Source organism: Pleurodeles waltl, chromosome 3_1 (genome assembly GCF_031143425.1).
Source record: "Pleurodeles waltl isolate 20211129_DDA chromosome 3_1, aPleWal1.hap1.20221129, whole genome shotgun sequence".
NCBI classification, from domain to species: Eukaryota; Metazoa; Chordata; class Amphibia; order Caudata; family Salamandridae; genus Pleurodeles; species Pleurodeles waltl.
The window spans coordinates 399,384,587-399,411,164 of NC_090440.1; the positions used below are offsets into that span (position 1 = coordinate 399,384,587).

General features: G+C 43.9%; 1 protein-coding gene across 8 annotated transcripts in view; it reads right to left on the bottom strand.

The window, feature by feature from the left end:
- TP53BP1 (tumor protein p53 binding protein 1) overlaps positions 1 to 26,578 on the bottom strand; it is an 848,450-nt gene that overhangs the window by 732,780 nt on the left and 89,092 nt on the right. For all 8 annotated transcript variants that reach the window (XM_069222604.1, XM_069222600.1, XM_069222601.1 and 5 more), the window contains exons 4-6: positions 24,697 to 24,784; positions 23,834 to 23,907; positions 5,616 to 5,777 (exon numbers count right to left, since the gene is read on the bottom strand). In XM_069222604.1, coding sequence (XP_069078705.1) covers positions 5,616 to 5,777; positions 23,834 to 23,907; positions 24,697 to 24,784 — 324 coding nt within the window. The remainder of the gene's footprint in view (positions 1 to 5,615; positions 5,778 to 23,833; positions 23,908 to 24,696; positions 24,785 to 26,578) is intronic.

The following is a 26,578-nucleotide window of genomic DNA, read 5'->3' on the forward strand; positions in this document are numbered from 1 at the left end:
GTTGAAGCCTCAGATTGAACAGTAAATAACAAGAAGGGACTCAAGATGGCTGCAAGAGAATTAAATAACATATAACCTAATGTACCACCATGAAGTTATGGATTTACTAAAGAATAAAAATGTATTGTGGAATGTGCTCCTTTTAATCCATCATGCAAGCAGTAGATACTAGGCACACAGTGAACAATGCTGTATGCATTTTATCGCCAGCCTATACAAATATTAGAGATTCACACTGTTAAGGCTGAGAAATATAACAATTAAATGCCAACATAACAGGGCAAAAAAGCTTTGAATTTGTTACAACACATTAGCGACATTGCTGCGGGTGCAGCCGGATGCTTAAAATGGCGGATGCATCTCGACGGAGCTCTGCCGCTCACACCCTAATCTGCCCGATGTCTGGTCGACCCAGCACAGATAACTTGGTCATAAAATCCCTGACTTTTGACAGATTTTTCATGTTTCACACTGGCTACGAAGATTTAAGACCTGGTGCAACAGGACCCTTTGAAAGGCTATTTTTGTCCCATTGGGGTCCTGAGAGAGATCGTGGGTGTGGAAGGTTGGTTGGCCCACGCCTCCCCCAGCCTGAGGACTCTGGGGAGGTAGGGGGATGAGTATTGGGTCAGATCAGTCTCTCCTTTTGAGACTGGCAGGGGAGCAACCTCCTCCTTGTGTATGAGACTGAGTCACCTGGGCCTGTCATCATTAGGAAATCACAGGCTGTTTCTTCATCCTAACAAGCAAACAAAATTGACAAATACACCAAGTTGGCACCTATTCACAGCAACCGGAGGGCCCATATGTTGGTGCAGGGTCAGATCAGTCACCGATTACCCCCCACCAAGAAGATATTTCAGAACTTGTGCAACACCCACTCAACCCTCAGAGGAACGAAATCCAGAGTGTTTTTCTAGGTGACTGATTGAAGACCAGGTTGCCCTCTCTTCCTGTTTTGAATTGAGAGGGTGATTTGTGCCCTCGCAGAAAAGCTGTCACCAGGACCCCCAGCGGCCAATTTTAGCCCGCTATTGAAAATAATCCAGTCTGTGATACAATGCTTAACCAGTTCAGCTTTTGCCGGAGCTCTCCCTTGCTGATATGAAGGTCAGTATTTATATAGATTACACGGTGCAGGTCCACCAGCCATTTGGATTCTTCTTTGTCATTAAGCAGAAGTTAAAGGCCATGCAGATAACATACATGCTCCTATTTCCAGTGCAGTTAAAGGTGATTCACAACAGTAAAAAACATTTATTTGAAAGTCCTCAAGAAGTGGGCGACTGGTTCGAAATCTGGACTGTGAGGATTTGCTGTGAAGAACCAACTGGACACTGATCCTCCCGATTACAGGAAGACCCTAAGCCGCCTCGAGGTTGGATGGATACAAGTGGTTGGTGATGTGACTTCTGATACAGCCTTAGGAAGCTGGATCCTATGAAGGACAGGGCAGCTGACATTAAAAGGGAGGACAGCAGCAGCGAAGGCTCTGTGTCAACCAGGCTGCCTGCCAGAACTGCCCTATTGGACAATCCCATCTTTGAATAGCTGACAACATCCTTTTACACCAGCATATGCCTTCCTATTGTTCAAGGGTAGTCAGGGACGTGGCCTCCACTGCACACTGTATTTCAATATATTGAGGGATGCTGGGTCACTCAAGATTTTGATAATATTTTTGTGTGTGTTTGGACTGTTTCCTCTTATGGCTGCTTCCACTTGCTGCTCCATGGTTTTAGAGTTGGGTGAGGGCAACAGATGCTTAACAGATGCTTCATGTTAGGAAGTGTATGGAAAGGATGGGTGGAATTGGGTTGCTTTGCTTAATTCCTATAGATCGTTTTGTTTCAGTTAAACATGCACAGCAGCACATGACGAACACTTGCACCACACATGGGACAATCACAAGATGACTGACCAAGACAACTTTACTCTGCTCTCCTGTAATGTTAAAGGCCTTAACAACAAAGTCAAGAGAGGAGACATTATCCAACACCTCAAGTGATACAATCCCCAGGTGGTCCTCTTGCAGGCAATCCACTTACTGGGCACATGCTGTCCCTTCCTTCCGCACAATGGCTATACATGGGTTTATCACTCAGATTAAAATGGCCACTACCGAGGTACATCAATCCTGGTTGTACAGGTCCACAATGAAGTTATGGGCAGATATTCTGTCAAGGAATGCACGCTGGTAGGGACTATTTGGGTGTTCGCTAATGGTCATGCCCCACCTACTCTTGTAGGCAGCACGTTGAAGGCACTCTTGGGCCTCCTGCGTCAAACCCTCTTTGGGATGCCTATTGTGGGAGGTGATTTTAATTTCCTCATTGACTCTTGCTAAGACACCAGAAGCTCTGAGGGCAAACCGCCATTGGGTACCCTCTACACGAACGGTGTCACTCACAGAGCCCACTCACTTGGGGGACCCAGAACCCGAAGTGAATTTACTCACCATTCTTTCCAACATCACTCTTCTTCTAGAATGTTCTTTATCTTACTCCCTGCAGCTAATGTGGGCCCTTTGGCTGGTGAATGCATCCTTCCCCATGCCCTTAAGGATCATGCCCAAGTACAAGTGTAATATACATGGCCAAAGCAACAGCACAGGGGTTGTGGAGACTGAGTCCTTTGTACTTTTGAGACAAACAGTTCTCCGACCTCCTATGCTATCATATTGCAGATTAATTTAAGCTGAACACAGGAGTTGATAGAGTCTGGGGTTACACTTTGGGAGACTCTCCCAAAAGTTAGGGAAGGTGAGGGAATATCTTACCAAACGGAGGAGAAGTAAAGGAAACATCAGGAGGTCGATTCCCTGAAAAACACCATTATTGAAGAAGAAAAGCAACAAATATATCACTCGGATTCGCTAATGAGACATCAGCTGGAACTGCTATGACTAGTAATAAAACAAAAGTTGCTTAGCTAAGTAGAGCAGGCATGTGCTGCAACAAATAAAAGCTTGGAAGCTCTTATTTTGGGAGACCAACTGGGATCTGGAGCTGAGAATCGGGCCCATGATAAAGACAACAGGGGTATATACAAATAGACTACTACTGTTTATTGTACATTGTCCAGTTTACCGCTCCCCCCCCCCCAATTAGGGGAAGCGCAGAACTCCATTACCAAGGACTTGCTACTCCCACGGCTCTCTGTAGCTGCCAGTCGGAAGCTGGATGAAACTATCAAAAAACAGGAGATTCTGGAGGCAATTAGCACCATGCCTTCAGGAAACACCCAAGGCTTAACCAGCTATCCTCTTAAATTAAAAAATATATATATTCTTCCTTTGGAACCCTTCCCTTCTCCGACTGTACGAAGAGGCCTATTTGTTAGGTACACTACCTTATGACTTACATAGGGTGACAATTTCAGTTATCCTAAACCTGGGGCACCACCCAACATGATGCTCCCTGTATCACCCCATCTCTCTGATTAACTGAAAAGCTAAAATCTTGAACAAAATTCTGGTGAACAGATTGAGCAATGTCATTCAGAGATTGATATACCAAGATCAAAATGGTTTGTGCCAGGATGCAGTACATGCCACTGCCTAAGATGTTTAAGCAGCGCTATGGAGCAGTCCCAGAGCTGTAACAGAGAAGAACCCTTGTCTATTGATTTCGCAAAGGCCTCCAACTCAGTTCATTGGCCCTTTTTGTTTCAACTGCTGCCGTGGATGATTCTTGGCAAGTTTTTCCGAGATAACTGGGGAAAAACGATGTATATGCCAATAACAGGGGACCACATGACATAGGGGAAGTATCTAACCTTCAGAGAGCAGAGGATCACTTTAAATATCTTGGCATGCAAATAGCCTTGACTCCCCAATGGCCTGGGAGCTCAATGTAGAACCTTTGTTGGCCAGTATCAAACATGATATGATGGCATGGTGATCCCTACCACTGAGTGTTTCCTGAAGGGGGTACTTTTCAAAATGATCTCTCTTCCAGTCTACTTTGTGTACTGCATAACTATCCATATGCAAATGCAAATGTGCAAGATAGGAAGGGGTTTGTGGCTGCTGAAGCCCCACTGTGGCAGGATAGGTAGCTCTGATACAAAGGTGGGCCTTTGCAACTTCCACGGTTGGGATAACATAGGAATTTCCAACCTGGGAGATTTATGGGAGGGCAGTCACATGTTGGAGGCCTACGACATGCATTAGTCTCAATTCTACCTCCAGTTGTGTCATACCTTAGATGTCTACATGCAAGAGCTGGATATACTCCTGGAAGACACCCCAATGAAGGTCCATTTAGAACTTGCAGTAATGGGAAAAAAGATTATCTTGACTTTGAGACCTGGGGCATCCTCCATCACACAATTTGGGCTTGCCTGGTGATACAAAACCTAGTCGTTACAAGTACACAATGCAGGGTCAGATATGATTGCGAAGAATAAAACACTAGATCATAAAACAGCTGTATTTGGTTTGACTGATGAATGGGGTGGGACAAGGTGTATAAAACTCATTGTGGCAGTTGATTTATTGGTGGCCAATGAAGATCAGAGACCACCCCCTCTTTAGAGGAATGAGACATGGACTATTGGACGTAAGGTAAGGAACATGTTATGCCTCCAGGGATTGCCTTTAAAAAGACCACAAGGTCTGGAATAAGTGGTGGAATTATCTTCAGGATTTAAATCAAATGTGCCTATGGCACTGGTGTAGGAAAGTATTTTCAGTGTATCACATCACTGCTGCTGTATATTGTAAAATGTTTTTTAAAAACACAACTTGCAATAAATAGCTAGAACTGATGATTGCGAGATCAGAGACTGCATGGACGTTGTTCAGGAGTTTTTTATGCCATTAATTAATAGGGCCTATTCACCCCAAGTGCGTACATGTACAATATTTTCTTAGTTTTAATGTGCATGATCATGTGGCCACCAAGAAGGTAAATTTGCCTGGGGTGTCACAATTATTTAAAAAAAAGCTTTCCCTAACTGATGATAAACTTTAAATTCTGAGGGCACAAAATGGACGATGAGTTTAGTAAAGTGCTGTAGTAACAAGTGCCTAATGTATAACTGGTTCTGCTTCAAAGTCCCCAACGAAAAACTAGCAACTAGGTTGCAATAAAACTTGATTGCACTCTAGTGTTTTATTCAAACGTATGAGCATTGCAGAATCATCCAGGCTCAAGCTAAAATAATCAGAAGTTACTATTGAAAATATACAGTTGAAGAAAAATATTCAGAAGTTACTATTGAAAATATACAGTTGAAGAAAAACACTGAAAAGTAAACAGTGAGACAAGAAGAAATTCCTCCAATAATCAATAATCCAAACTTTTAGAAGGCTAGATGCACAAAGAACATATGCTACTAGACAGGCATTATTTCCACCATATAAAAGGGAATGTTAATTATAAGTTGCTAAAGGATTTCATCTACTTAATGTAGTGATCAGTTAGAGTACACCTGTACTATAAGTATCATACCAGCACAAAGTCATGTGGCTTCATAAATACCATTTTTGACATTTTAACTGGGTCAGAAGCATTGTGCAAAGCAGTTCTGACCTTTATAAAGAGAGAGAAATAAAAAAAAAAAGTAATAACCAAAATCACAGATATCATAATATGAGAGTTCGAAAATACCTTCCATAGTGTTGCCCACAAAGGTTTCAGTCCTATTTAAGTCGGTGGAGGTTTTGGATGTCTGCTCTTCTGTGTCCTCTTCATTTAAAGTACTGTGACCTTCCAAGTCTTGGCTCTGAGACAAAGCTAAAAAGCCAAAACCCAGCTGTGATGTACCAGAGTCTAAAATGTAGAAAAAAATAGTATGAGTAGAACCACTGCATTCAAAGTCTTAAGGGCGTGCAAGCTTGATGAGAAATGATGTCTCATTAGGGTTGCAATACAAATTCATAATCAAACTTATTTAAAAAAAGAAGGATCTAAAAAGGGCACAGAACTAATTACATAAAATAATTACAACATGGAATTTTCTCAGAGTGTTGAGAAGAACAAATAAAACATACACTCTTAAATATTCATGTGCCACTCTCTTGCAATATGTTTCACGTATTCTCACCTCAACTATCAGTAAGGGTTAAATCTGTCAGATAGATCAATATGGTCTTCAAAACCCACAATTTCAACAAGTCCCTGGCATCCTAGTTTCAGCTCAAACGTACAAAGAATGAAGCGATAGCTAATGACTCGGACTTCAAAACTACCATCCATTCTTATTTGAAGGATGGCAACACTCAGGAGAGGTACCCAGGAGATCCTTTTAGCCCTATTGCCCATCTAAAGTTACATTTTGTGGTCTTTTTAAATGTAGACCCTTCAAACATTTAAAAGTGCATTCAGACAGCACTTCTCCTAAAACTTCATAAAGTCTCTTTTTTTTTTAAAGGGAAACATAGGTGAGCACTGAGACTATGCTGTTTTGTAGAGGGAAAATGCACTAACATTTTAATCCAGGAAGGTTTTCTCCAATTTCAAAGTGCACTACGTTTTTCAGTTGAGAGGACAGTTAATGTTGAAGCCTGAAAACTGTACATATGTGACTTTTAGAAAGCAAATGGATGCTACAGACAAAGGTAACATAATCAAACCACACCCAGGGATACCTGGGTCTTGAAAGGGCTAACTGATGAGTGAGAAGGATCAATCAAGGAGGACTCCGGGGGAGCGAGATGGTGCCGACGTAGCAGACAACTGCAAGCCCCACACACTTCGGACGGCGTTGGTATGCCGCGCGGGTGCTCGTAGGAGCCGTACTATCATGCTACCGTGACCGCAGCGCTGCCGCTTGACCTGCCGTGTTCTGTGGGAGCAATTTACGGCGGCAGGCAATAATTCAGCTGTGATAGAAGAGTGCTCATTAAATGGCGGGGGAAAAGTGCAAGTGGGAAGTGATGTCAGCGTTGGAGGTACCTTGCCAGATGCCTTGCACAGTAGAGCAGACTTAAAAGCACCTAATCAGGGGAAAAGTGATTTACCGATTATTGGAAGTATGTATCAAATCCAACGGGCAGAACTTTCAAATGACGGGCCACCGACCTATGATGAGGGAGTTTTACCCATTGCACCGGGTGTGGCGGGCATGGAACATATGGCTCCTCAGTCGGCAGTAAGAACTAAAAAAGCTGGAATGAGTACACTAGCTTTAGACTGGGCTAAGGATGGCGGTGACAAAGTTTATTCTTTAACAGAGGAGTCTGATGCAACCAGTAGTGAATTAAGCAGCAGTATACTCTCCGAGACGGGGAGTGTATCACCAATCATCGAGCACACAGTACGACAACAACGGCGTTTCCGCAAGTATGCAAAGGCACGACTAGGTCTCACTGAGGGCATTGAGTCCCTCGACAATAGTAGCAACAAGGCACTCAAATGGGACTATGAAGGTATTAAACTTATGGATACTAATGTTACAGAGGGACCGCAAAAGGGTAACGAGGCGAGCGGAGGGAGTATTGGCGGCCAGGATGTTGGCACTTGCAATACAGCTGGAGGCATACTGCAAGCAATATACGACTCAATTAAGGAATTACAAATAGAGACTAGATCAGAGAGTCGTTGAGCCCGGATTGCCACTAAGCAACTCCAATGCACCGTTCGTAAGGTTGTAAAGTCGTGTATTGAAATTGACGTAAAATTAAACTCAATGGAGGAAAGAACGCTTGCGATGGAGGCGGATGTTGAGGTACTTAAGGAGCAGTGGTCAACACAGGATAATCAACTGTCGGATATAATGTGGAAACTTGAGGATCAAGAAAATCGGCAAAGGAGAAATAACTTACGCTTTCTAGGCATTGGTGAAGGGATGGAAGGCAATGATATTCGGTCTTATATGATCAAAACTCTGCAGGCAGACTTTCCGGAGTTTACCAAGTGGGACTGGGAGGCGGAGGTTCAACGGGCATAGATTTCCGGCAGTTCGACTGGAGGGTGGTCGAGCAGTAGAACTGAAATACCCAAGAGCTATATTGGTTTATTTTGGAAACTACTTGTTAAGACAAGCAATTTTTGAAAAAGCTCGCCCAGACACCCCTCGCAGTGTAGATGGGGTGACCTTTTTTACCCGTCCAGATTAACGCCACACTACGGTGGAGCGACAGTGGCGGCTCCGGCAGATGATCAAACCGTTTCAGGACAAAAGGGGGGGGGGGAGGCATATTTGTTGGCCCCTGCTCGCTTAAAAACAGTGATTGATGGGAAGGTGAAAGTGTTCACATCAGAAGTCCAGGCAAAGGATTATTTATTGGGGGCTAAAGGATCAAGAAGTGAGGGAGTTATCCCTCGGCGACAATGGTTCTCGGTAGCAGCGTGACTGTCTGAGACTTTAATGAGATTGTCTGGGGTGGGCTGGCAGCCTATCCCTATGCGGCACCAACATTCAGGCCAGCGGTGGTCTGATCGCTCTGCAGGGTGGGGGGTGTTTGGGTGGCGGGGTTCTAGAGGTGGTGGGTTGGAGGGTAGATGCGGGGTTGGGAGGGGGAGGGAAGGGGGTGGAAGGTGGGGTCAGGGGGTGATCTGGGTAGGTGGGACAGTGGGTGGGGATGGTGGAAAGGGGATAAGGGAGGTGGGGTTGGGGGGGGGGGGAGATGGAAAATTGGTACCCAAGAACTTGCAAACTAAGACAAAGAGTTGGGACACTCGTCGCCTTTGTGCTTAGAGTATTCCGTGGGAGGATGGTATTAAAGGTTCAGAAGCTGGCATATAAGAATAGCCGGGAGAACAGAGTGAAAAGGATGGTTTATAATGGCCATTCGACGGTGTGCAAACAATTCGCAGTATTTTAATGGCCACACTTCGTATAGCTACCATCAATATATGTGGTTTAAATGATCCCCGTAAGAGGCGGAAAACGACTCAAGATTTAAAAACGTTAAGGGCAGACATTTATTGTCTACAGGAGACCCACATAGCAAAATTGGATAAAGCCTTGTTAGAGGCCCTTGGCATGAGGCTGTTAGGAAGCTTGGAGCAGATGTTTAAGACAAAGGGGGTTGCTATATTAGCTAGTAATACTAGATGTGTTGTATCCCAGAAGAAGGGTGACTCGCTGGGGAGATGGGTGATCATCGAATGTTTATTGGATAAAAAAAAAGGTTTATGCTATGTACACTATATGGCTCGGTAGACAATGATCCAACATTACTTGGCTTTATTTCAGTAGAGCTGGCAGAATGGCCCGCTCCATATATAGTTTGTGGAGATCTGAATATAAATGGGTCATGGGATGGACTGCAGAACCTAAGTAAAGTCACGGATAAGCAGTATCCGGGACGTAAACCCAGAGTCTTTAAGGCTTTTAAGAATATGCAAAGGGAAGTGGGACTGGTCGACGTATGGCCAAATCCTGGATACACTTACTTTTCAGCTCCTCATAGGAGGTTTGCACGACTAGATGACTTTCTTGTATCATCTATTTTCCTGGAGGGGCTGGAAATTGAGCTATATCCTCGTTACATGGCTGATCATAATCTGCTGCTCTTAGAGATCAAGTTAGTGGGATGGCAGAGACCTAGAAAAGATTGGACATTTGAAAGAGCTTTACTGAATGATTCAATGTATATTCAACATCTGCAGGTGCGGCTGAGTGAATTTTTGGAAGCTAATATGGGGACTGCCCCCCTTGAAATAGTGTGGGATACGCTAAAAGCAGTGATAAGGGAGGAAACACTTGGTTTTAGTATTAGACAGCAGAAGGTGGCAGCGTCCCAGGCTCAAGAGTTAATGAGAAAGCTGCAGGTAGCAGAAGAGCAACTTATCAAGGCAGTTGCATTTGGCATAGGCATTGAGCCAGCCATGCACCAGACAGCGATAGCCAAAACGGCATCCGATAAGAAGGCAATGGAAAAGGCTGCGGCAAAATATATGGATCAGAGGCATGAGTGCTATGAATACAGCGAGAAAGTGGGGCGTATTTTAGCAGTACGGGCTCGCCAAAAGGTAGCCATTGGGGAAGTCCAGAGAATTCGGAACAAAACAGGGCTGATCGTTACTGGGTCTGATGCGATTAGAGAAGCTTTTCGGGAATATTACAAAGAACTGTATAGAGACACCTCTATCGAGACAGGGCAACCCATTAACTGGGAGGCTGAGGATTTGGGCGATAGGATTACTTTGGAGGAGCAAGAAGCATTAGGACAGGAGCCAACAACAGAAGAGCTGGAGGAAGCTTTGGGGGCGCTCCCGAATGGTAAGGCTGCAGGACCAGATGGTATCCTATTGGAGCTATACAAATGTTTTAAGGCGTTACTATTACCAGTGATGCTAAGATTATTAGCACAGGTGCAGCAAGGGGGTAATCCTCCACCATCTTGGGGCACTGCAAATATAGCGGTGTTTGTAAAGAAAATTAAAGACCTGCTGAGCTTAAGTTCGTACCGCCCAATCACCCTTATCAATAGCGATGCGAAGATTTATTCTAAAATACTCGTGACTCGTCTGTCTAATCATATTAGTAAGTTGGTAATGGCTTATCAACATGGGGTTGTCCCAGGATGAGATATAACAGACCATATTAGAAGGGTAATCGCTCTATTTGACGCCACACAAGTGGCAGAGGAACCAATGGCTATGGTCCTGCTGGACGCAGAGAAAGCTTTTGATAAGGTGAATTGGGGATACTTGTGGAGAACACTGAGGGTGTATGGCCTGGGGGAAAGATTCATCATTGCCATAAAGGCCTTATATAAAAATACAAGGGCCAGGGTGAAAATGGATGTAGGTTATTCAAGGGATTTTAAAATTGAGCAGGGTACCAGGCAGGGATGCCCGTGCTCGCCCCTACTATTTGCATTATATCTTGACCCTTTTCTGAGATACTTGGAAAAAAGCACAAACATACAACCGGTAGTCCGTAATGGGTGGGATACCAAAATATTGGCTTATACGGATTATATTGCTGTTATTACTGATAATTCAGACATGGCCTTAGTGTAAATCGAGAGAGCGGCAGAACATTTTGGGGTGACCTCTGGCTACTCACTTAACAAAGATAAGACTCAAATAGTATTAAATGAGTATTGTCGCTCAGCGGACAAGCAAAGGGTGGATCATGCAAAGTATTTGGGGACTGATATTTACCCGCAGGTAGAGCAAATAGTTCGACATAATCTCATGCCGATAGTTAACAGCACCAGGGATAGTTTTCTCAGATGGAATAACGGAATGGAATATGACGATTATGGGACGATTTAATATGGTAAATATGATGCTTCTCCCTAAAGGGCTATATCTGTTCCGAGCCATGCCACTAGAGTTTGAGAAATCTTGGTTTAATATGTTAGACCAATTAATAATGAGGTTTATATGGTCGTACGGTAAGATCAGGAGGGCTAGCAAATATATGATGTTGCCCAGGGAGAGAGGTGGTTGGCCTCTTCCTAATTTTAAGCGATACCAGATGGCGGCTGCTTTGCAGCATATGCACCCCCTGTTTAATAGCAGATGGTTTACGCAGGGCACAGACTATGTTCCGAATATTTATGAACTGTCAATCGGCCCTGTGGCTAATGGTGCATTGCTGGCTTTCTTGGAACCCAGTTATTTAAAAAAGGTTTGGTTTAAAACTATCTTCGCCGCCTTTAGATGTTGGGATCCTCTACGGAAAAGGCTTGGGAGATATAATTATTATACATTGATTATGAATAACCCCTCGCTGCCTGAGATATTTAGAGATAAATTTATGGTGAGGTGGAATCGGCAGGGCATACAAAGATTAGGGGATTTTTTTGAAGGGCCTATTATCACTATTTTTGAGAATTTACGAGTGAAATTTGGGTTAGATCATAGGGGTTTCTTTAAATATCTGCAAGTGAGAGATTTTATCCATAAGAAAACCGGCAGGACGACAGGGTTTGCCATGTGCAACCTGGTAGATATGCTGATACTCAATGATAAGATTACAATTAGATCTGCCTATGTTAGGTTGAGTGAAGGATTACTGGATGATCTGGCAAAGTATAGTGAGAAATGGAGTACGAAGCTTAATATAGAAAGTATAGTGTTTTATGATTCTTTAGGACTGGGATGCAGCATCTTGAACTCAGCGTCCCTTCAAGCACAACACTATAAAACAATTTTCGATCTATACTTTACACCAGGGAAGCTCTTAAAGTGGGGTTGGGCTGAGGGGACGCATTGCCCTAGATGTCGGCAGCATGGTGCAGATCTTCTACATATGTATGTTACATGCACAAAGTTGGTGTATTACTGGCTTTGCTGCATTTGCATTTTGTGCGTGTCAGTAAATTCCATTAGCATAAATTTTCATGAAGCCCTAGTTTTAGGCTTTGCAACGGATGAGAGCTTGTGCTTTGGTTGTGCACAGTTATATTTTATATTGTGAATATTTAACATTGGTACGCGTATTCTGCTTCACACTGACAGGGATCTTTACAAGTTCACACCTCAACATTAATAGCAGCAAGGAGATCACATTTTTCTGCAGAACCAATTTGCTAACCCTGCAGTTTCCACACTATAGTGGCTCTGAATGTAAGGCATACGAATAAGTTACTTACCTTCGGTAACGCTTTTTTCTGGTGGATACATTAACTACCTGTGTATTCCTCACTAAAAGAATTCCACAGTAGTGAGGAATCCACAGGTAGTTAATGTATCCACCAGAAAAAGCGTTACCGAAGGTAAGTAACTTATTCTTCTGATGGATACACCTACCTGTGGATTCCTCACTAAAAGAATAGAGTCCCAAAGCAGTACTACCTCCAGAGGAGGGTGCCTGAATGGTCAAACCAAGAAATCCTGCAGCACTGAGCGTGCAAAATGACCCTCCCTCCTACCCTCAGAATCCAAACAATAATGTTTGACAAAAGTATGGAGGGATGCCCAAGTTGCCGCCTTGCAGATGTCAACCACAGGAACACCCCTAGCTAAGGCCGAAGAAGTAGCCTTAGCTCTGGTGGAATGAGCACGAAGCCCCACAGGTGGCTCTTTCTTCGCTAAGGAATAACAAAGCTTGATATACAGAGAATGACCCACCTGGATAGCATTCTCTTGTGGACTGCTCTGCCTTTCCTCTTCCCCACGTATCCAACGAAGAGCTGATCGTCTTGCCTGAACTCCCTCGTCCTGTCGACAAAGAAGCTCAATGCTCTTCGTGGATTCAGTCGGTGGAGCCTCTCTTCCTCCTTGGATGGATGAGGCGGAGGTTAAAAGGAAGAGAGAGTAATAGACTGCCCCAAGTGAAAGGGTGTAACAACCTTTGGGAGGAAAGCCGCCTTGGTCCTTAACACCATTTTGTCCCTAAAGAAGGAAAGATATGGAGACTCTACACTAAGAGCCTGAAGCTCACTCACTCTTCTGGCCGGTTATGGCTACCAGAAATACAGTCTTAAAGACCAGCAAACGCAAAGCACAAGAATGCATTGGTTCAAATGGCGATCCCATTAGAAATGTTAATACCAAGTTAAGATCCCACTGTGGCATAACAAACGGTGTGGGCGGAAACCTATTAGTGAGACCCCTAACGAACCTCAAAACAAGTGGAGATTTAAACAAGGAAGGTTGATCTGGGAGGCACAGAAAAGCCGACAGTGCTGATAAATAGCCCTTAACTGTGGCAACTGCACAACCTTCTGTGCCAAGGAAAGAGCAAATAATAATATATCAGACAAGTGAGCCTTTAAGGGATCAATTCGGTTCTCTCCACACCAACGTACAAATCTAGCCCACGATAAAATAACATCCACCACTTCCGGCGGGAGAGAAAAAGCACTCAGATTGCCCCGTTCAATCTACAGGCATGAAGGTGCAGACTCTGGAGGTGGGGGGGTAGAATCTGCCCCTGTGACTGCGAGAGGAGGTCCACCCTGTAAGGGAGACGGAGAAGACTCTCTACGATGACGCCTTTCCTTCCTCTTCTTGGAACAGGCTAGGAATAATTTCGCATCTCTCTCCTTAAGTGCCTTAGGGTTCATGTGTTGGCACGAACTGCATGACTCGACCTCATGGTCGGAACTAAGGCACCATAAACAATTTTCATGGGGGTCAGTGACCGACATCCGACCCCCACACTGGTTACAAGGTTTAAAACCAGATTTCCTTGGCTGCGACATAGTAACACCGAAGCGCAACTGTAGCTCCCTGTTAGCCTCGAAGAAAAACCGTTATTCGAAGGCACGGAAAAAAGGGAACTGAAGTCTGCACGTCGACGAGGGCTTCTTATTGCCTGGATGACGTCATACGGCGTCGCATGGAGTTGGGCAATTGTGACGTCATCGTCGACGTGCATAGCTAGAAGAAAATTTCCGTCGAAGCTGGCAAAAGGGGAGAATTCTTTTAGTGAGGAATCCACAGGTAGGTGTATCCATCAGAAAAATAATTTTGGATAATTCACAGAAAAGCATTTTCATCTCAATGTTGCTATTTCCCTCCCCCCCCCCCCAAAAAGGTTCTGAATGAAATGTGATTCCCAAGGTCTACATGGATGCTATATAAAACAAGGTATATAAGCGCCTCTAGATCAGGGAAGAATAGAGAGGAACCAGATGCTGTGGGTCATGCAGATGTCATAACTTAATATTTCAGGTTAAAATAAAGTGATTAAAGATGAGTGATTACAATTTGTTAATTCTAATAATGCTCCTTATTACTTAGTCGTTGTAGATGGCTTGCTCTGTATATGATGCACTAAACAGAAGTACACCATGCAAAGAGTCCAGTGGATCCCCAACTGGTTTGCAGAGGCTAATGCTCTATTTTGTGGTAGTCTGGGCGCACAGTTAGGCTTATCAGAGGGTAGTGCTAAGCATTTGCTGTACTCACAGATGCAATAAATGAGACACACACTCAAAGAATACATCTAAGACCAATTTCGAAAAATAATACTTTTGTTTATATATAAACCTAAGAACCTCGTCATAAGGTAAGCACGTTTTCAAGCATAATTACTTTTTAGTTTAAAAGAGAAAAAAAAAAAATCGACACACTGCTGTTTCAGAGTTCTTCAATATTAACCTATGGAGGAAAACAATGTTCAGCAAACACACAGTTAACAACGACTTCCAAGGCCAATCTCACAGAGTTAAGGTAAGTACTGAGCACTGATCAGAAACATACCAGCAGGTCACTCTGCGCAGCACTGGGGTGGCCGGGTGCAAGAGTGCGGCAGTGCACAGTGGTTTTCTATGGAAATTGGTCCTTGTGAAGATAGGCTGCAGGCTCTGGCTAGGAAGCCAGTCGGGACAACAAACAGGTAGGTTGTAGACTTGAGGTGCTTGGGAATGTAGGTGCAGCTTTGATCCTTTTCTCCAGGGCCGACAGAAGTAGGGGTGTCCTCAGGCGTCGGGTTTCTTCGTCCGGGAGCACTGGCGGTCAGTGGGTCCTGTGTGTTGAGGCTGCAGGCGTGGTCGGGGAGTCCAGCAGGGGTGAAACCAGGTTGGAATTGAGCTCTAAGGAGCAGGGGGATGTCGTTGACACCAGCGTTTCACTGCAGATGGGGTTGTGGGCGACGGGTGCAGTGGCTACTGGAGGTGATGGACTTTGTTAGGCCGCAGGAGAGGGGGCCTGCATGCAGAGGCTGAAGGCAACTTGGGGGAATCCAAAAGGAGTGAAACCTGGGTGGACTTGCAGTCTGGACAGCTGGGGAACCTTGCTGGCACCGCTGGTCGGCTTCACCTCGAGCTGTGGACATCGGGTGCAGAGGTCACTTTGGATATCAGGTCTTTGCTGTTCTGGAGGCTCCAGAGTCAATTCTAGAGACTTTGTTGCAGAGCAGATTCGCTGCTCACAGGAGTCTGAGTCTTTGTGGAAGACAGGCAGTCCTCCTGGGTTTCTTGGAGGCTCAGCTTTTTGGGAATAGTCCATTGAGGTCAGCAGCAGACTGGTGAGGCTGGTACCAAGTCAGCTGCTTCTTCTTTTCCTCTTTTGCAGGTGTGACTCCTCGGTACTCTATTCCTCTTAGATCATCTGGATCAGAGTACTAGGGTTCAGGGGTGCCACCTAAACACTCAATTTAGGAGCATTACAGGGAGTGACAAGTGGTAGCCAATGGGCTCACCATCTTTAGGGTGACTACTTGTCTTATGACCACTTTCGCTGGGAAGTGGGCATAACCTTAACCCAAGTGGCCTAATTCTTCCAAACAAGATAGAGGAATTTAAAAAGTAGTGTCCACTTTAGCTCATCCACCTTATGGGTGGGGGATTGTCATGAAGTGGGCACATCCCGAATCTGACTAATTTTCCCACCTGTTCTGCCACCAAAAGTGGGATACCAATTACTAGGGACTTACAGTGGGTGCTAAAAGTTTTGCCAATTGGGAAAATTGATTGTGCAGTTTTGGGGGAAAGAGATCTGGCACTCGGTTAGCAGGAACCCAGTGCCCTTTTAGCCGAAATGACACCAGAAACAAAGCACAAAGTTGGGGGTGACCATGTCAAAAGATGCACTTTCCTACAGTCGTCTATAGTTATTTATAATTATGGTGATCATAATAATTATATGTAAACATACACACATATATTAGATTAGTACATAATGAACATTAACAACTATAGATAACACGTTTGCATGTGTGTTGATGTGGGATGTTTCAAGGTACTGCTTCTCAGCTACATCAGGCAAAGTGATTCTTTAACAGGCCTGTAGATTCCTAAAAACCCCATAGTACTAAAGTGTAGCTCAAAAGAGGGGGTTTCCGGTCTGTTTTCCTTTTATTAGCAGAGGTCGGGCTGTACACAAGTTTCTATAAGCTAATAAAATCTACCTAGGATATCTAAAAAAGGAAAACATTCATGAAAGTTGCACAATGATGGGTGGATTGAGAGAGGGGCAGAGCATGAGATGTGCACCACTGTGCTACAAGGAGAGTGTGTTGATGGGTAGTTTTTGAGGAAAAAGGCAACTATCTTACGATTTAGGAATTAGGGACAAGCGGAACAGGTGCAGATATCTGCTCACATGTTCATTGTTTCTTCTGGAAGTAAGTACACTGTACTGTACATAAACTCAGAGAATAGAGAATCAGGACTGCAAGAAGGTAACTTTTCCTTTTCGATCACTAGATCTTGCCCCATTTTTATTTACAGTGTTTATCTAATGTAACCAACAAGAACATTTTAACAAATAAATTGGTACATTAGAGAACACAATAAATAAGGTCAATATACTGTCTGGATGGTAAACACATAGCAAAAACTAGCGAGTTTCATAAAAGCAGATGTTAATTCAAGGACGATACATTATCGTACATGAACCTGTTGAATACTGAATTTCTAGCAATTAGGGTGGTGAGCTTTAACAGGGTAGAGTTAGCAGTAGTGGTCAGATGTGATGAAGTACTGTTTCAGAGAAGTGTTGAACTCGAAATCTAGAGCGAGAGTAGTTTATTGGGTTGCAAGGGGTGAGTAATGCAGTGAGGCAGTTACATGCAAGTTGTTCCAAGTCTGTAGACGAAAGGAAGTTGTGATACAAGGCAATAGGTGTGTTAGTGTACAGGATTAGCAATGGAATCCTATGTTAGGACCAGAGGTGAGGATTATGCTCTGCTTTCCTTCTTTATTAACTTCCAGCAGACTTAAACATTTTAAAAATAAACTATCTTTCCTATCAGCCAAAGAGCAAGAACTATTGAAAACATCCAATCAGCATCCAGATCCTGTCATATATGCTACCATCCCCTGTGTATCCCCCTCTGTCTTTCCTGCTTTACAACAGCTAAGTACCCTTCTTTTCTTGCTTTGTCCTATTCAGTCCTAATTTGTGTGTTATTGCATTATTTTACAAATACTACTTGACACGGTGGCCTAATCGTCGTGAACCTGGCACGGGACCGCACTTCACCACTCCTTTTGCAGCGGGTGCGGTGAGGCCAGACACCTCTAGGGGCGCCTATCAGATAAAGGGACACGCTCTAATCAAACAGCACAAGGTAACGAATGAGTGGCGTCCCTGCAGAGTCTGCGCCTCTCCCAAGCCACCTGGAAGGCCTGATCACTTGAGGGTGCTGGTTGTACCGCCTAAGTTACCCAACCCAGATGAGGATCACAATGGAGAATTGCCCGATGAGGCAGGCCCATCACGCCTTGGCACCCAGCCCTCTAGGACAAGCAAAACCCAGAGGAGCCCTAGGACATGCTGGAGCCAAAGGACCTCTTCGGCCCCCCCTCCCCCCACTCAGCAGAATGGGCCCCAGCAGAGAAGTAGCCAAGTATGTGGCTAGCTGCCTTCCGAAGCCTCTAGAAAAGTAGGTCTAGGTCTGTCTGAAACCAGAACACCCATGCTCTTCTCGCCCTAGCAAAGTGGCCCTCACTCCTGAGCTAGACACCCGCATGGCCACCTTCCTTGAGAAATCAGGGATCCCAAAAAAGGAATTGAGAGATCCTGGCTTTCCTGCCAGGACAAACTCTTCGACATTAGCAGTCCTCTAACTAAAATCTTGGACCTAGTGGAGGAAGCCAAAGCTTTGAGCGCTCCAATCTACCCAGAGACCCTCTCAGGCTGGGCGCAGTGGCACCCTCATATTCTTAGGAAACGCAAACTGTGTTTCACCTGCGGAGAGGCACTGCTCCTTCTTATTAAAAGAAGACCCCAAGCTAGGGGATTCTGGCGACCACAGAGACCGGGCCACAGGCCCAGGGAGGACTCTTCATTAAGCTCTGCAAAACCTCTCTTGACAAGGCACAAACCTTGATTAAAAAGATATTCCAACAAAAATGTTTCATCACGCTAGGCGTGGCAGAGGGCACTTGGCCCGCCGCCTCGACACTCAAGGCCCTCCTAGACGCTCCAAGAAGCTGCAAGACCAGTCCCACCAAGGGGAGTTCTTCGCCATGTGCAGAGGTTACCACGTTGTAACCCCAGAGACTCTTCAGGAAGACAGTTCCAGGCCCAGACAGGTAAGATTTCGCCATTCTTTCTGACTAAAAGTGGGAGGTAGGTTGGCTCAGTTCATTCACATTTAGGTGATCACATCCAATATATGGGTCCTATAAACAACCAGAAGTTTCCACATAGAATTTTACGGGACACTGGTTCAATCTTTTCGACCACGTTTGCAGACGAGCAAGCGGCCTTGAGAGACCAGGAGGTCGAGGATCTTCTGCAGAAGGATGCGAGTTCAAGTCCACCCCTGACGGTTTCTCAGCAACACTTTCCTAGTCGAAAAGAGTGACAGGAGGCAACAGCTAGTGATCATCCTCAGAGAGTTGAATGGCTGGCTAGTTTATCGATATTTCAAGATGGAAGGGAGCCATGTTTTTCACAATTTCTTGCGCCCCAATGACGGGATGGTCCGACTGGACCTGCAGGATGCTTACCCGACTGTTCCCATTTTAACTCTCCACTGCAGATTCCTCTAGCTCCGGTGGTGGGACAAGGGTGTACGAATTTACAACACTACTGTTCAGTTTACCATCCGCCCCCTGATGCTTCACCATGGTCCTCAAACCAGTCATGGAGCACCTCAGATCCCAGAGCTTCCGTCTGATCACATACCTAGGCGATCTCCTGCTCCTGGATCAATGGCTGCATCGTCTGGTGTAGCAACTACAAATGACAATTCATTTATTGGAAAGCTTGGGTTCCATCATCAAAAAACGGAAATAACTCCTAATTCAGTCCAGGCAGACAACATTTCTCTGGTTTGTCATAGATCTCCCACAAGATTGCAAAGATCCACAGAGAGTTGAGAAGAACTTTATCCAAGAAATTGATGTCTCTCAAGCAGGTGGCTCAAGTAGTGGGACTGCTCTCTTCCTCCATTCAAGTGATCTTTCCGGACCTCCTCCACTACAGGGCACTCCAAAGCCTTAAGGCCTCCCATTTACGCAAAGGTTTGCAGGACATGGAACAGATTCCCCTCACAGACAAGGTCATAGATGAAATGAAATGGTGGCCTGCGCACACGGAGTCTTGGAACAGGAGAGCCATTTTCGGATCTGACCCAGACATAGTGATAGAGTCCTACGCCAGCAAGTCTGGTTGGGGTACATGCTGCGGGGACTCCTTTATCAGAGGAAAATGGTCCGTATAGGAACAGCGGCTCCATATCAATTGCTTGGAGCTCATGGCAGGGTTTTATGCAATAAAATGTTGGAAGAAGGACAAAGTGCACTGCAACATGCTTTTGAAGATGGACAGCTGTCCGATATATATCAATCATGTAGGGGACACCAAGCTGAAAGCTCTGGCAAACTTTGCCAAAGATCTCTGGAATTTCTGTCTGTCCAACAACTTATCAGTTACAGTGGAATATCATCCCGGAGAATCCAATAGGGTGGCAGACTGGACCTCCAGACAATGGTCTGATGCAAGCCTCTGGCAACTGAACCCAAACATTTCCAGGAGGTTGGAAGCCCTATGGGGGCCTTTCACTGTAGACCTCTTTGCATACAGGCTGGACCATCAGATTCCCAGACACTTCACTTGGAAACCGGATCCTCTGGCAACAGTGATGGATGCCTTCTTACAGGATTGGTCAAGGAAACAGGGATACATGTTTCCCCCCTTTGCGATGATCATGAGGGTGTCCATTCAAGTGAGATGACTGAGGGCCAAGGTATTCCTAATCAACCAGTGCTGGAGGTCTCAAGTTTGGTTTCCAGTTCTTCTGGAACTTTCCTGGGATTCTCCAATCCTTCTACCCCCCCATTCTCCAGATCTCATTTGGGATCCTCTGGGCTACTGTCACCCACTACTACTTCAAGGGTGAATGTCTCCAACGGCTTGGTGGATTTCAGGCAACACTGGCGAGTCCCAGGTCTTTAGCACATAGCTGAGAGAATGCTGGAGGCAGCCTGGGGAGATGGCATCAACAAACATTTTAGGTCTGCATGGTCCAGATGGGTACGTTGGTGTGTTCACAACAATCAGGATCCTATGAGATGTAAGATGGTCCCCATCTTGAATTTCTTCGAGTCTCTGGCATCCCCGGGATTAGCTTACAGGACTATAAATTCATATAGGTCAGCAGTATCTGCGGGGAGAGGGATAAACTTGGAACTTCCCCTAAGCCTAGATACTTGTCTCTCTGGGATGTCAACAAAGTCCTCTATCTATTTCGACCTTGGCAGAGGAACGAATACTTGACACACAAAGAACTTTCTGCAAAACTGGCCATGTTACTGTGTTTACTGTCCTGCCGCAGGGTATCGGACGTCTGAGCCTTGGATGTTACTGGTCGGATTTTCAGTCCTGAAGGTGTTTCCTTCCATATCTCGAGATGCACAAAGTCAAATTTGAGGGTGATGTCCTACCCAGCCTTAAATACATTTCTGAAATTGTTTTTAGCGCAATACATGAAAGCATATGAGAACATGACGGAAGAATTTCACCCCAAAAGGATGATGGACGGAGAGCTGAAACTTTTCAACCACTCACCCCCAGTCACAGATCTGGGTTTAATCCATTGTTCTTTTGCTCACCATGCCACCCCAGTATGGACCCAGCCATATGCAAATCAGTCTTGACCCTGTTCCCCATGGGAACAGTCCAGCCCAAACTGCCAGGCCAGGTCCTCCCTAAACCGGAAACAAGCATTCTGGGACTGGTTTCAGGTTATCACCCTTCATCAGCCAGGCTAGCTTGAATCCAGTGGCACAGTGAGTAAGGGACCCACGTCTGCGCATACCCTTCCCAATTAGGGCAACTTTAGCAACACAAAAGGATGATGAACGGGGAGCTGAAACTTTTCAAAAGGTTATGATGATTCTTGTGGAAAATATGCACTGACTAGTCTGAGAGTGTTTGGAAGTAATGGGCTATGGGTTCATTGTTTTTGTTAGGTTCAATTCAGGTACGATAGGAATAAAAGAGAGTGATGCGGAAAAAGGGGATGCTCCCCAGTTGCACTCAAGAAACAGGAGGGTACGCAGGGGATGGTTGCATGTATGACATCACCTGGATGCTGATTGGATTTTTTTCTGTAGTTCTTTCCCCGGGGCTGATGGGAAAGTTTGTTTATGTTTAAAATGCAACAGTCTGCTGGCAGTTAATAAAGAAAGCAGAGCATAATTCTCACCTCTGTGTTCTTAATAGAACTGAAACTTTCCTTCATGGTTACTAGGAAATGTTTTATTCTTTAGAAGAAGAAGAAACATTATTTGAAACATTGGGGTCAGGTTACTTTGTTAAATTTTTGAATCTGACATATGTTTGCTAGTTAATGGTCTCGGACTAATATTCAAGGACAGGCTACTGCAATGGAATACTGAGATCCGAATAATGGTTGGGACATTAACTGAAGATAAGATCTAGATGAAAAAGAATTGCTGTTGAAAATAGAAAGGCCACTACATAGAAATTATGAGAGGTTCTCATTCTAAACTCCAAAAGCAGATGAGTGGTTGTGATCACAGAAGAAACAGCCGCCTTCTGGTTCAACAGCTTCTAATCAGATAACTGCACTGAAAAGAGCAATGAATTGTTTAATTAGGAAATTCCACCCTTATTAATGTGCTTAGAAACAAAAGCTGATAAAGAAATCACAAAAGTTATTCAAATAATTGGGAAAAAACTAGGCGCCTTAATGCAAATCTCTATGTAAGCAAATTCTTGTCAGCAATTTTTCAAACTTAACTTTGGTATCCATTGCATATTCTGTCACTTACCTGTCTTCCCCTGCTCCATCTCTCCCCGACCACCCCTGGGGCTTCAAATGGAACATTATTTGTCTTTCTCTCCCTTTAACAACTATAATATTCACCTTGTAGTGATATATACCTGAAATCTTGTCATTATTACCCATGCTTTTTAATATCTTCATACATCCACAACTGTCCATAGGATTCAAACTCAGACACATTTTTATGATACCAAAATGTACTGTCTACCAACCAGCCATTTCACACAAACTCTGACTCAGTGAATTTCAGTGGCCGAATACTGGATGACATGGTGTGGCATTAAAGAGGACACTGAAAAAAATGAACTATTGGTCTCAAATACTGTGATGAAGAAAGTCAAATTGGTAACTAACATCGCCTTCAGGGACATTCATCACGACTTGCACTAAACAGCTGAAGCACCAAGATCAACATGACCGGTAGACCTCCTATCTGTACTACATGCCTTAATCTTCTCCCTTCAACTTGAAGAACACTAAACACTTGGGCACAGTAAAAAGACAACTTGGGAAACTACAAATCATCCAGAATAAGATAAGAAATTTTAACACTGCTTCCAAATGCTCTGGCATGGCCATCTCAAGCATCTTTCTGTGCTTGTCCCAGACTGCTGTTTATGAAAGCATAAAGTTAAAAACATTCATTGGAATCTTAATATTAACTGTTTGACTAGACCTGCTAAATATGGCTGACAATTTCTGTTTATTTAAAGACCATAAAGTTCTGATCTCAAATGAAAATGACTGTCATTCTCCACAGAAGTACCATACCATCAACCATTTTCAATCAATCAGATTTGAGAACTTGTCCCACGTCTTCAGAAACAAGAGACTTTCCAAAGCCTCTACTCTCAAAACATCACTGCACATACTGGTTTCCCACAGCAACGTTTATGTGCCCCTGATAATACAATGGTACATTAGCCCTACATGTTTTGTGAAGTCAATGCAGTATAATGCAGGGTCTACAAGTCTCACCTATCTTCAGGATAGAGAGGAAACCTTTAAAATAAAAAGGCTGGTGGGATATGCAATTATTGGACTTTAAGACTAGCAATGAAGCATTACGTCACTCACAACAAAATGCTCACTATTTTAAAAAGAGAATTATCTGTGCACAGTTTGAATCTCAAACAGTAATGTCTGTGTGATTACTAGATTTCATACATTCTTTCTCTGTGAAGGCCTGTTGACATCCCTAAAGCAACAGAAATAGAACTATTACTATTAAATTATTACCAACATACAACATGTTGTACGGTGTTACCTTCAGGAGGAAGTGACTGAGGCTTGCTTTTTTCGGCATCATGTGATCCTTTTTCAGAATTATCTTCGGGAACACTAAGGAAGGACAGTTCAGACAGACTGGTTAGGAAACAAACAGGTTCTATAGCATTTAACAGCCATGATCAGGGTAACAGCCACCTCATTCCTACCAGACTTCAATAGATTATAGGGCAACTAACTGTTCATTTTAGTGTATTAAAGGGAATCTTTCAGAAACAGGGAGGAATGCCACCATTCAATTTCCTCATACAGACCTCTGGCACTATTCAATATCAGCATACATATCTCTGGCACTTTTGCCTCAGCTATCAGTGTGACATACGGTAGGCAGAAAGGAGACAGGCTAATGCAATTATGGCTGGCTTGGGTAAAGTATAAAATACAACAGTGCATGTCAGTCTCCACAGCATGACATTGTTAGCACTGAGACTGCACCTCCTTTTCAGTTGCACCACAATCCCAACACACGCAAGAACCAACTGTGCTCTGTGTGTTTATTTTCTTTGCAATTCATTATTTGACCCTAAGTGACAGAATCAAAGATTTCCTGGCACTCTTAAAAAGGAAAGCACTCAGGCCTTCAACTTATTTTGTGTATTGTTAAATTGCAATTGAAAGTGGAAATATAACCCTCTTGATTTGGCTCAAAATATTTATTTTCGCAGTAGAGTTCGAATAAACATAAATCACCTACTGGAATAAAATAGTAGTGAAAGAAAGACGCGAGTTATCAAAATACTCTTACTGAACACACCATATACTAGAACCAAGATAGTTAATAATTTCCCCCAAGAAGAAAAAATGTTCCTCGACTTTTACACATTTAAGTGAATGTAACTGTACCGTTTTCTTTTTCCGGGGCATGGTAGCCGGTCAATCACCTGGCTGAGCACCCCAAAAGTGTCTGATGCTGGAGAAGTTTCCATGGGGTCTGAGGACAGGTATTAAAAAATATCAGTTAGCAGATATTTTTGAAAACATGTACAAATCATAAATTGAGCTATACAATACAACATATTAATAGAAAAAGAGGTAGCAGTGGTATGTAATATACCTCACTTCCTGTTAGTGAAAAGTGTATCAACAAATATGAAAAGTCTGCTCAACAGATGGAGAAGAACAAGTTACTTACCTTAAGTAACGCTTTTTTCTGGTGGATACAGTGGCTACCTGTGGATTCCTCACCTTATGAATTCTCCCAATGCGCCAGCATTTGACGGACATTTTTTCATAGTTCTCCACGTAGATGAGGACGTCACAATTGCTAGGCTCCGCACGCAACTCCAGAGCCATAAGAAGTCCTCGCCTGCATGCTGACGTTAGTTTCACCATCTTTTACCCTGCCTTCAAGGCGAACAGGTGAATACCGATATCACAAGTACAACATGTGCCAACTCAATATATATATATATATATAAAAATAACTCTTGATTCAAATATATGGAAAATGTCACTTACCCAGTGCACATCTGTTCGTGGCATGAGACGCTGCAGATTCACATGCTTTGCACATCCCGCCATCTAGTGTTGGGCTCGGAGTGTTACAAGTTGTTTTTCTTCGAAGAAGTCTTTTCGAGTCACGAGATCGAGGGACTCCTCCCCTTTCGGCTCCATTGCGCATGGGTGTTGACTCCATCTTAGATTGTTTTCCCCGCAGAGGGTGAGGTAGGAGTTGTGTATTATAGTAATAGTGCCCATGCAATGGAGTAAATATGTATGTACATAATGTGGTTTAAAGCGATATATTTACAAATTTACAAATGTTCAAGATCAGCTTCAAACGGCTACAGGCTCCCAGGGAGGCGGGCGGGCGCATGTGAATCTGCAGCGTCTCATGCCATGAACAGATGTACACTGGGTAAGTGACATTTTCCGTTCGATGGCATGTGTAGCTGCAGATACACATGCTTTGCATAGACTAGTAAGCAGTTATCTCCCCAAAAGCGGTGGCTCAGCCTGTAGGAGTTGAAGTTGTTTGAAATAAAGTTTGTCGTACTGCCTGTCCTACTGTGGCTTGTTGTGTTGTTAACACATCCACGCAGTAATGCTTGGTAAACGTATGAGGCGTAGACCATGTGGCTGCCTTACATATTTCAGTCATTGGAATGTTTCCTAGAAAGGCCATGGTAGCGCCTTTCTTTCTAGTTGAGTGTGCCTTTGGTGTTATAGGCAGTTCTCTTTTTGCTTTGAGATAACAGGTTTGAATGCATTTAACTATCCATCTGGCAATGCCTTGTTTGGATATTGGATTCCCTGTATGTGGTTTTTGGAAAGCAACGAACAGTTGTTTTGTTTTCCGAATTTGTTTTGTTCTGTCAATGTAGTACATTAATCCTCTTTTGATGTCTAATGTATGTAGTGCTCTTTCAGCTACAGAATCTGGTTCTGGAAAGAACACTGGTAGTTCTACTGTTTGATTTAAGTGGAACAGTGATATGACTTTTGGTAAGAACTTAGGATTTGTTCATAAAACTACTTTATGCTTGTGTATCTGAATAAAGGGTTTTTGTATGGTAAGTGCTTGTATCTCACTTACTCTTCTTAGAGATGTGATGGCAATTAGAAATGCTACTTTCCATGTTAAATATTGTATCTCACATGAGTGCATGGGTTCAAACGGTGGACCCATAAGCCGTGTTAAGACAATGTTGAGGTTCCACGAAGGAACTGGTGGTGTTCTTGGTGGGATAATTCTTTTCAGGCCCTCCATAAAAGCCTTTATGAC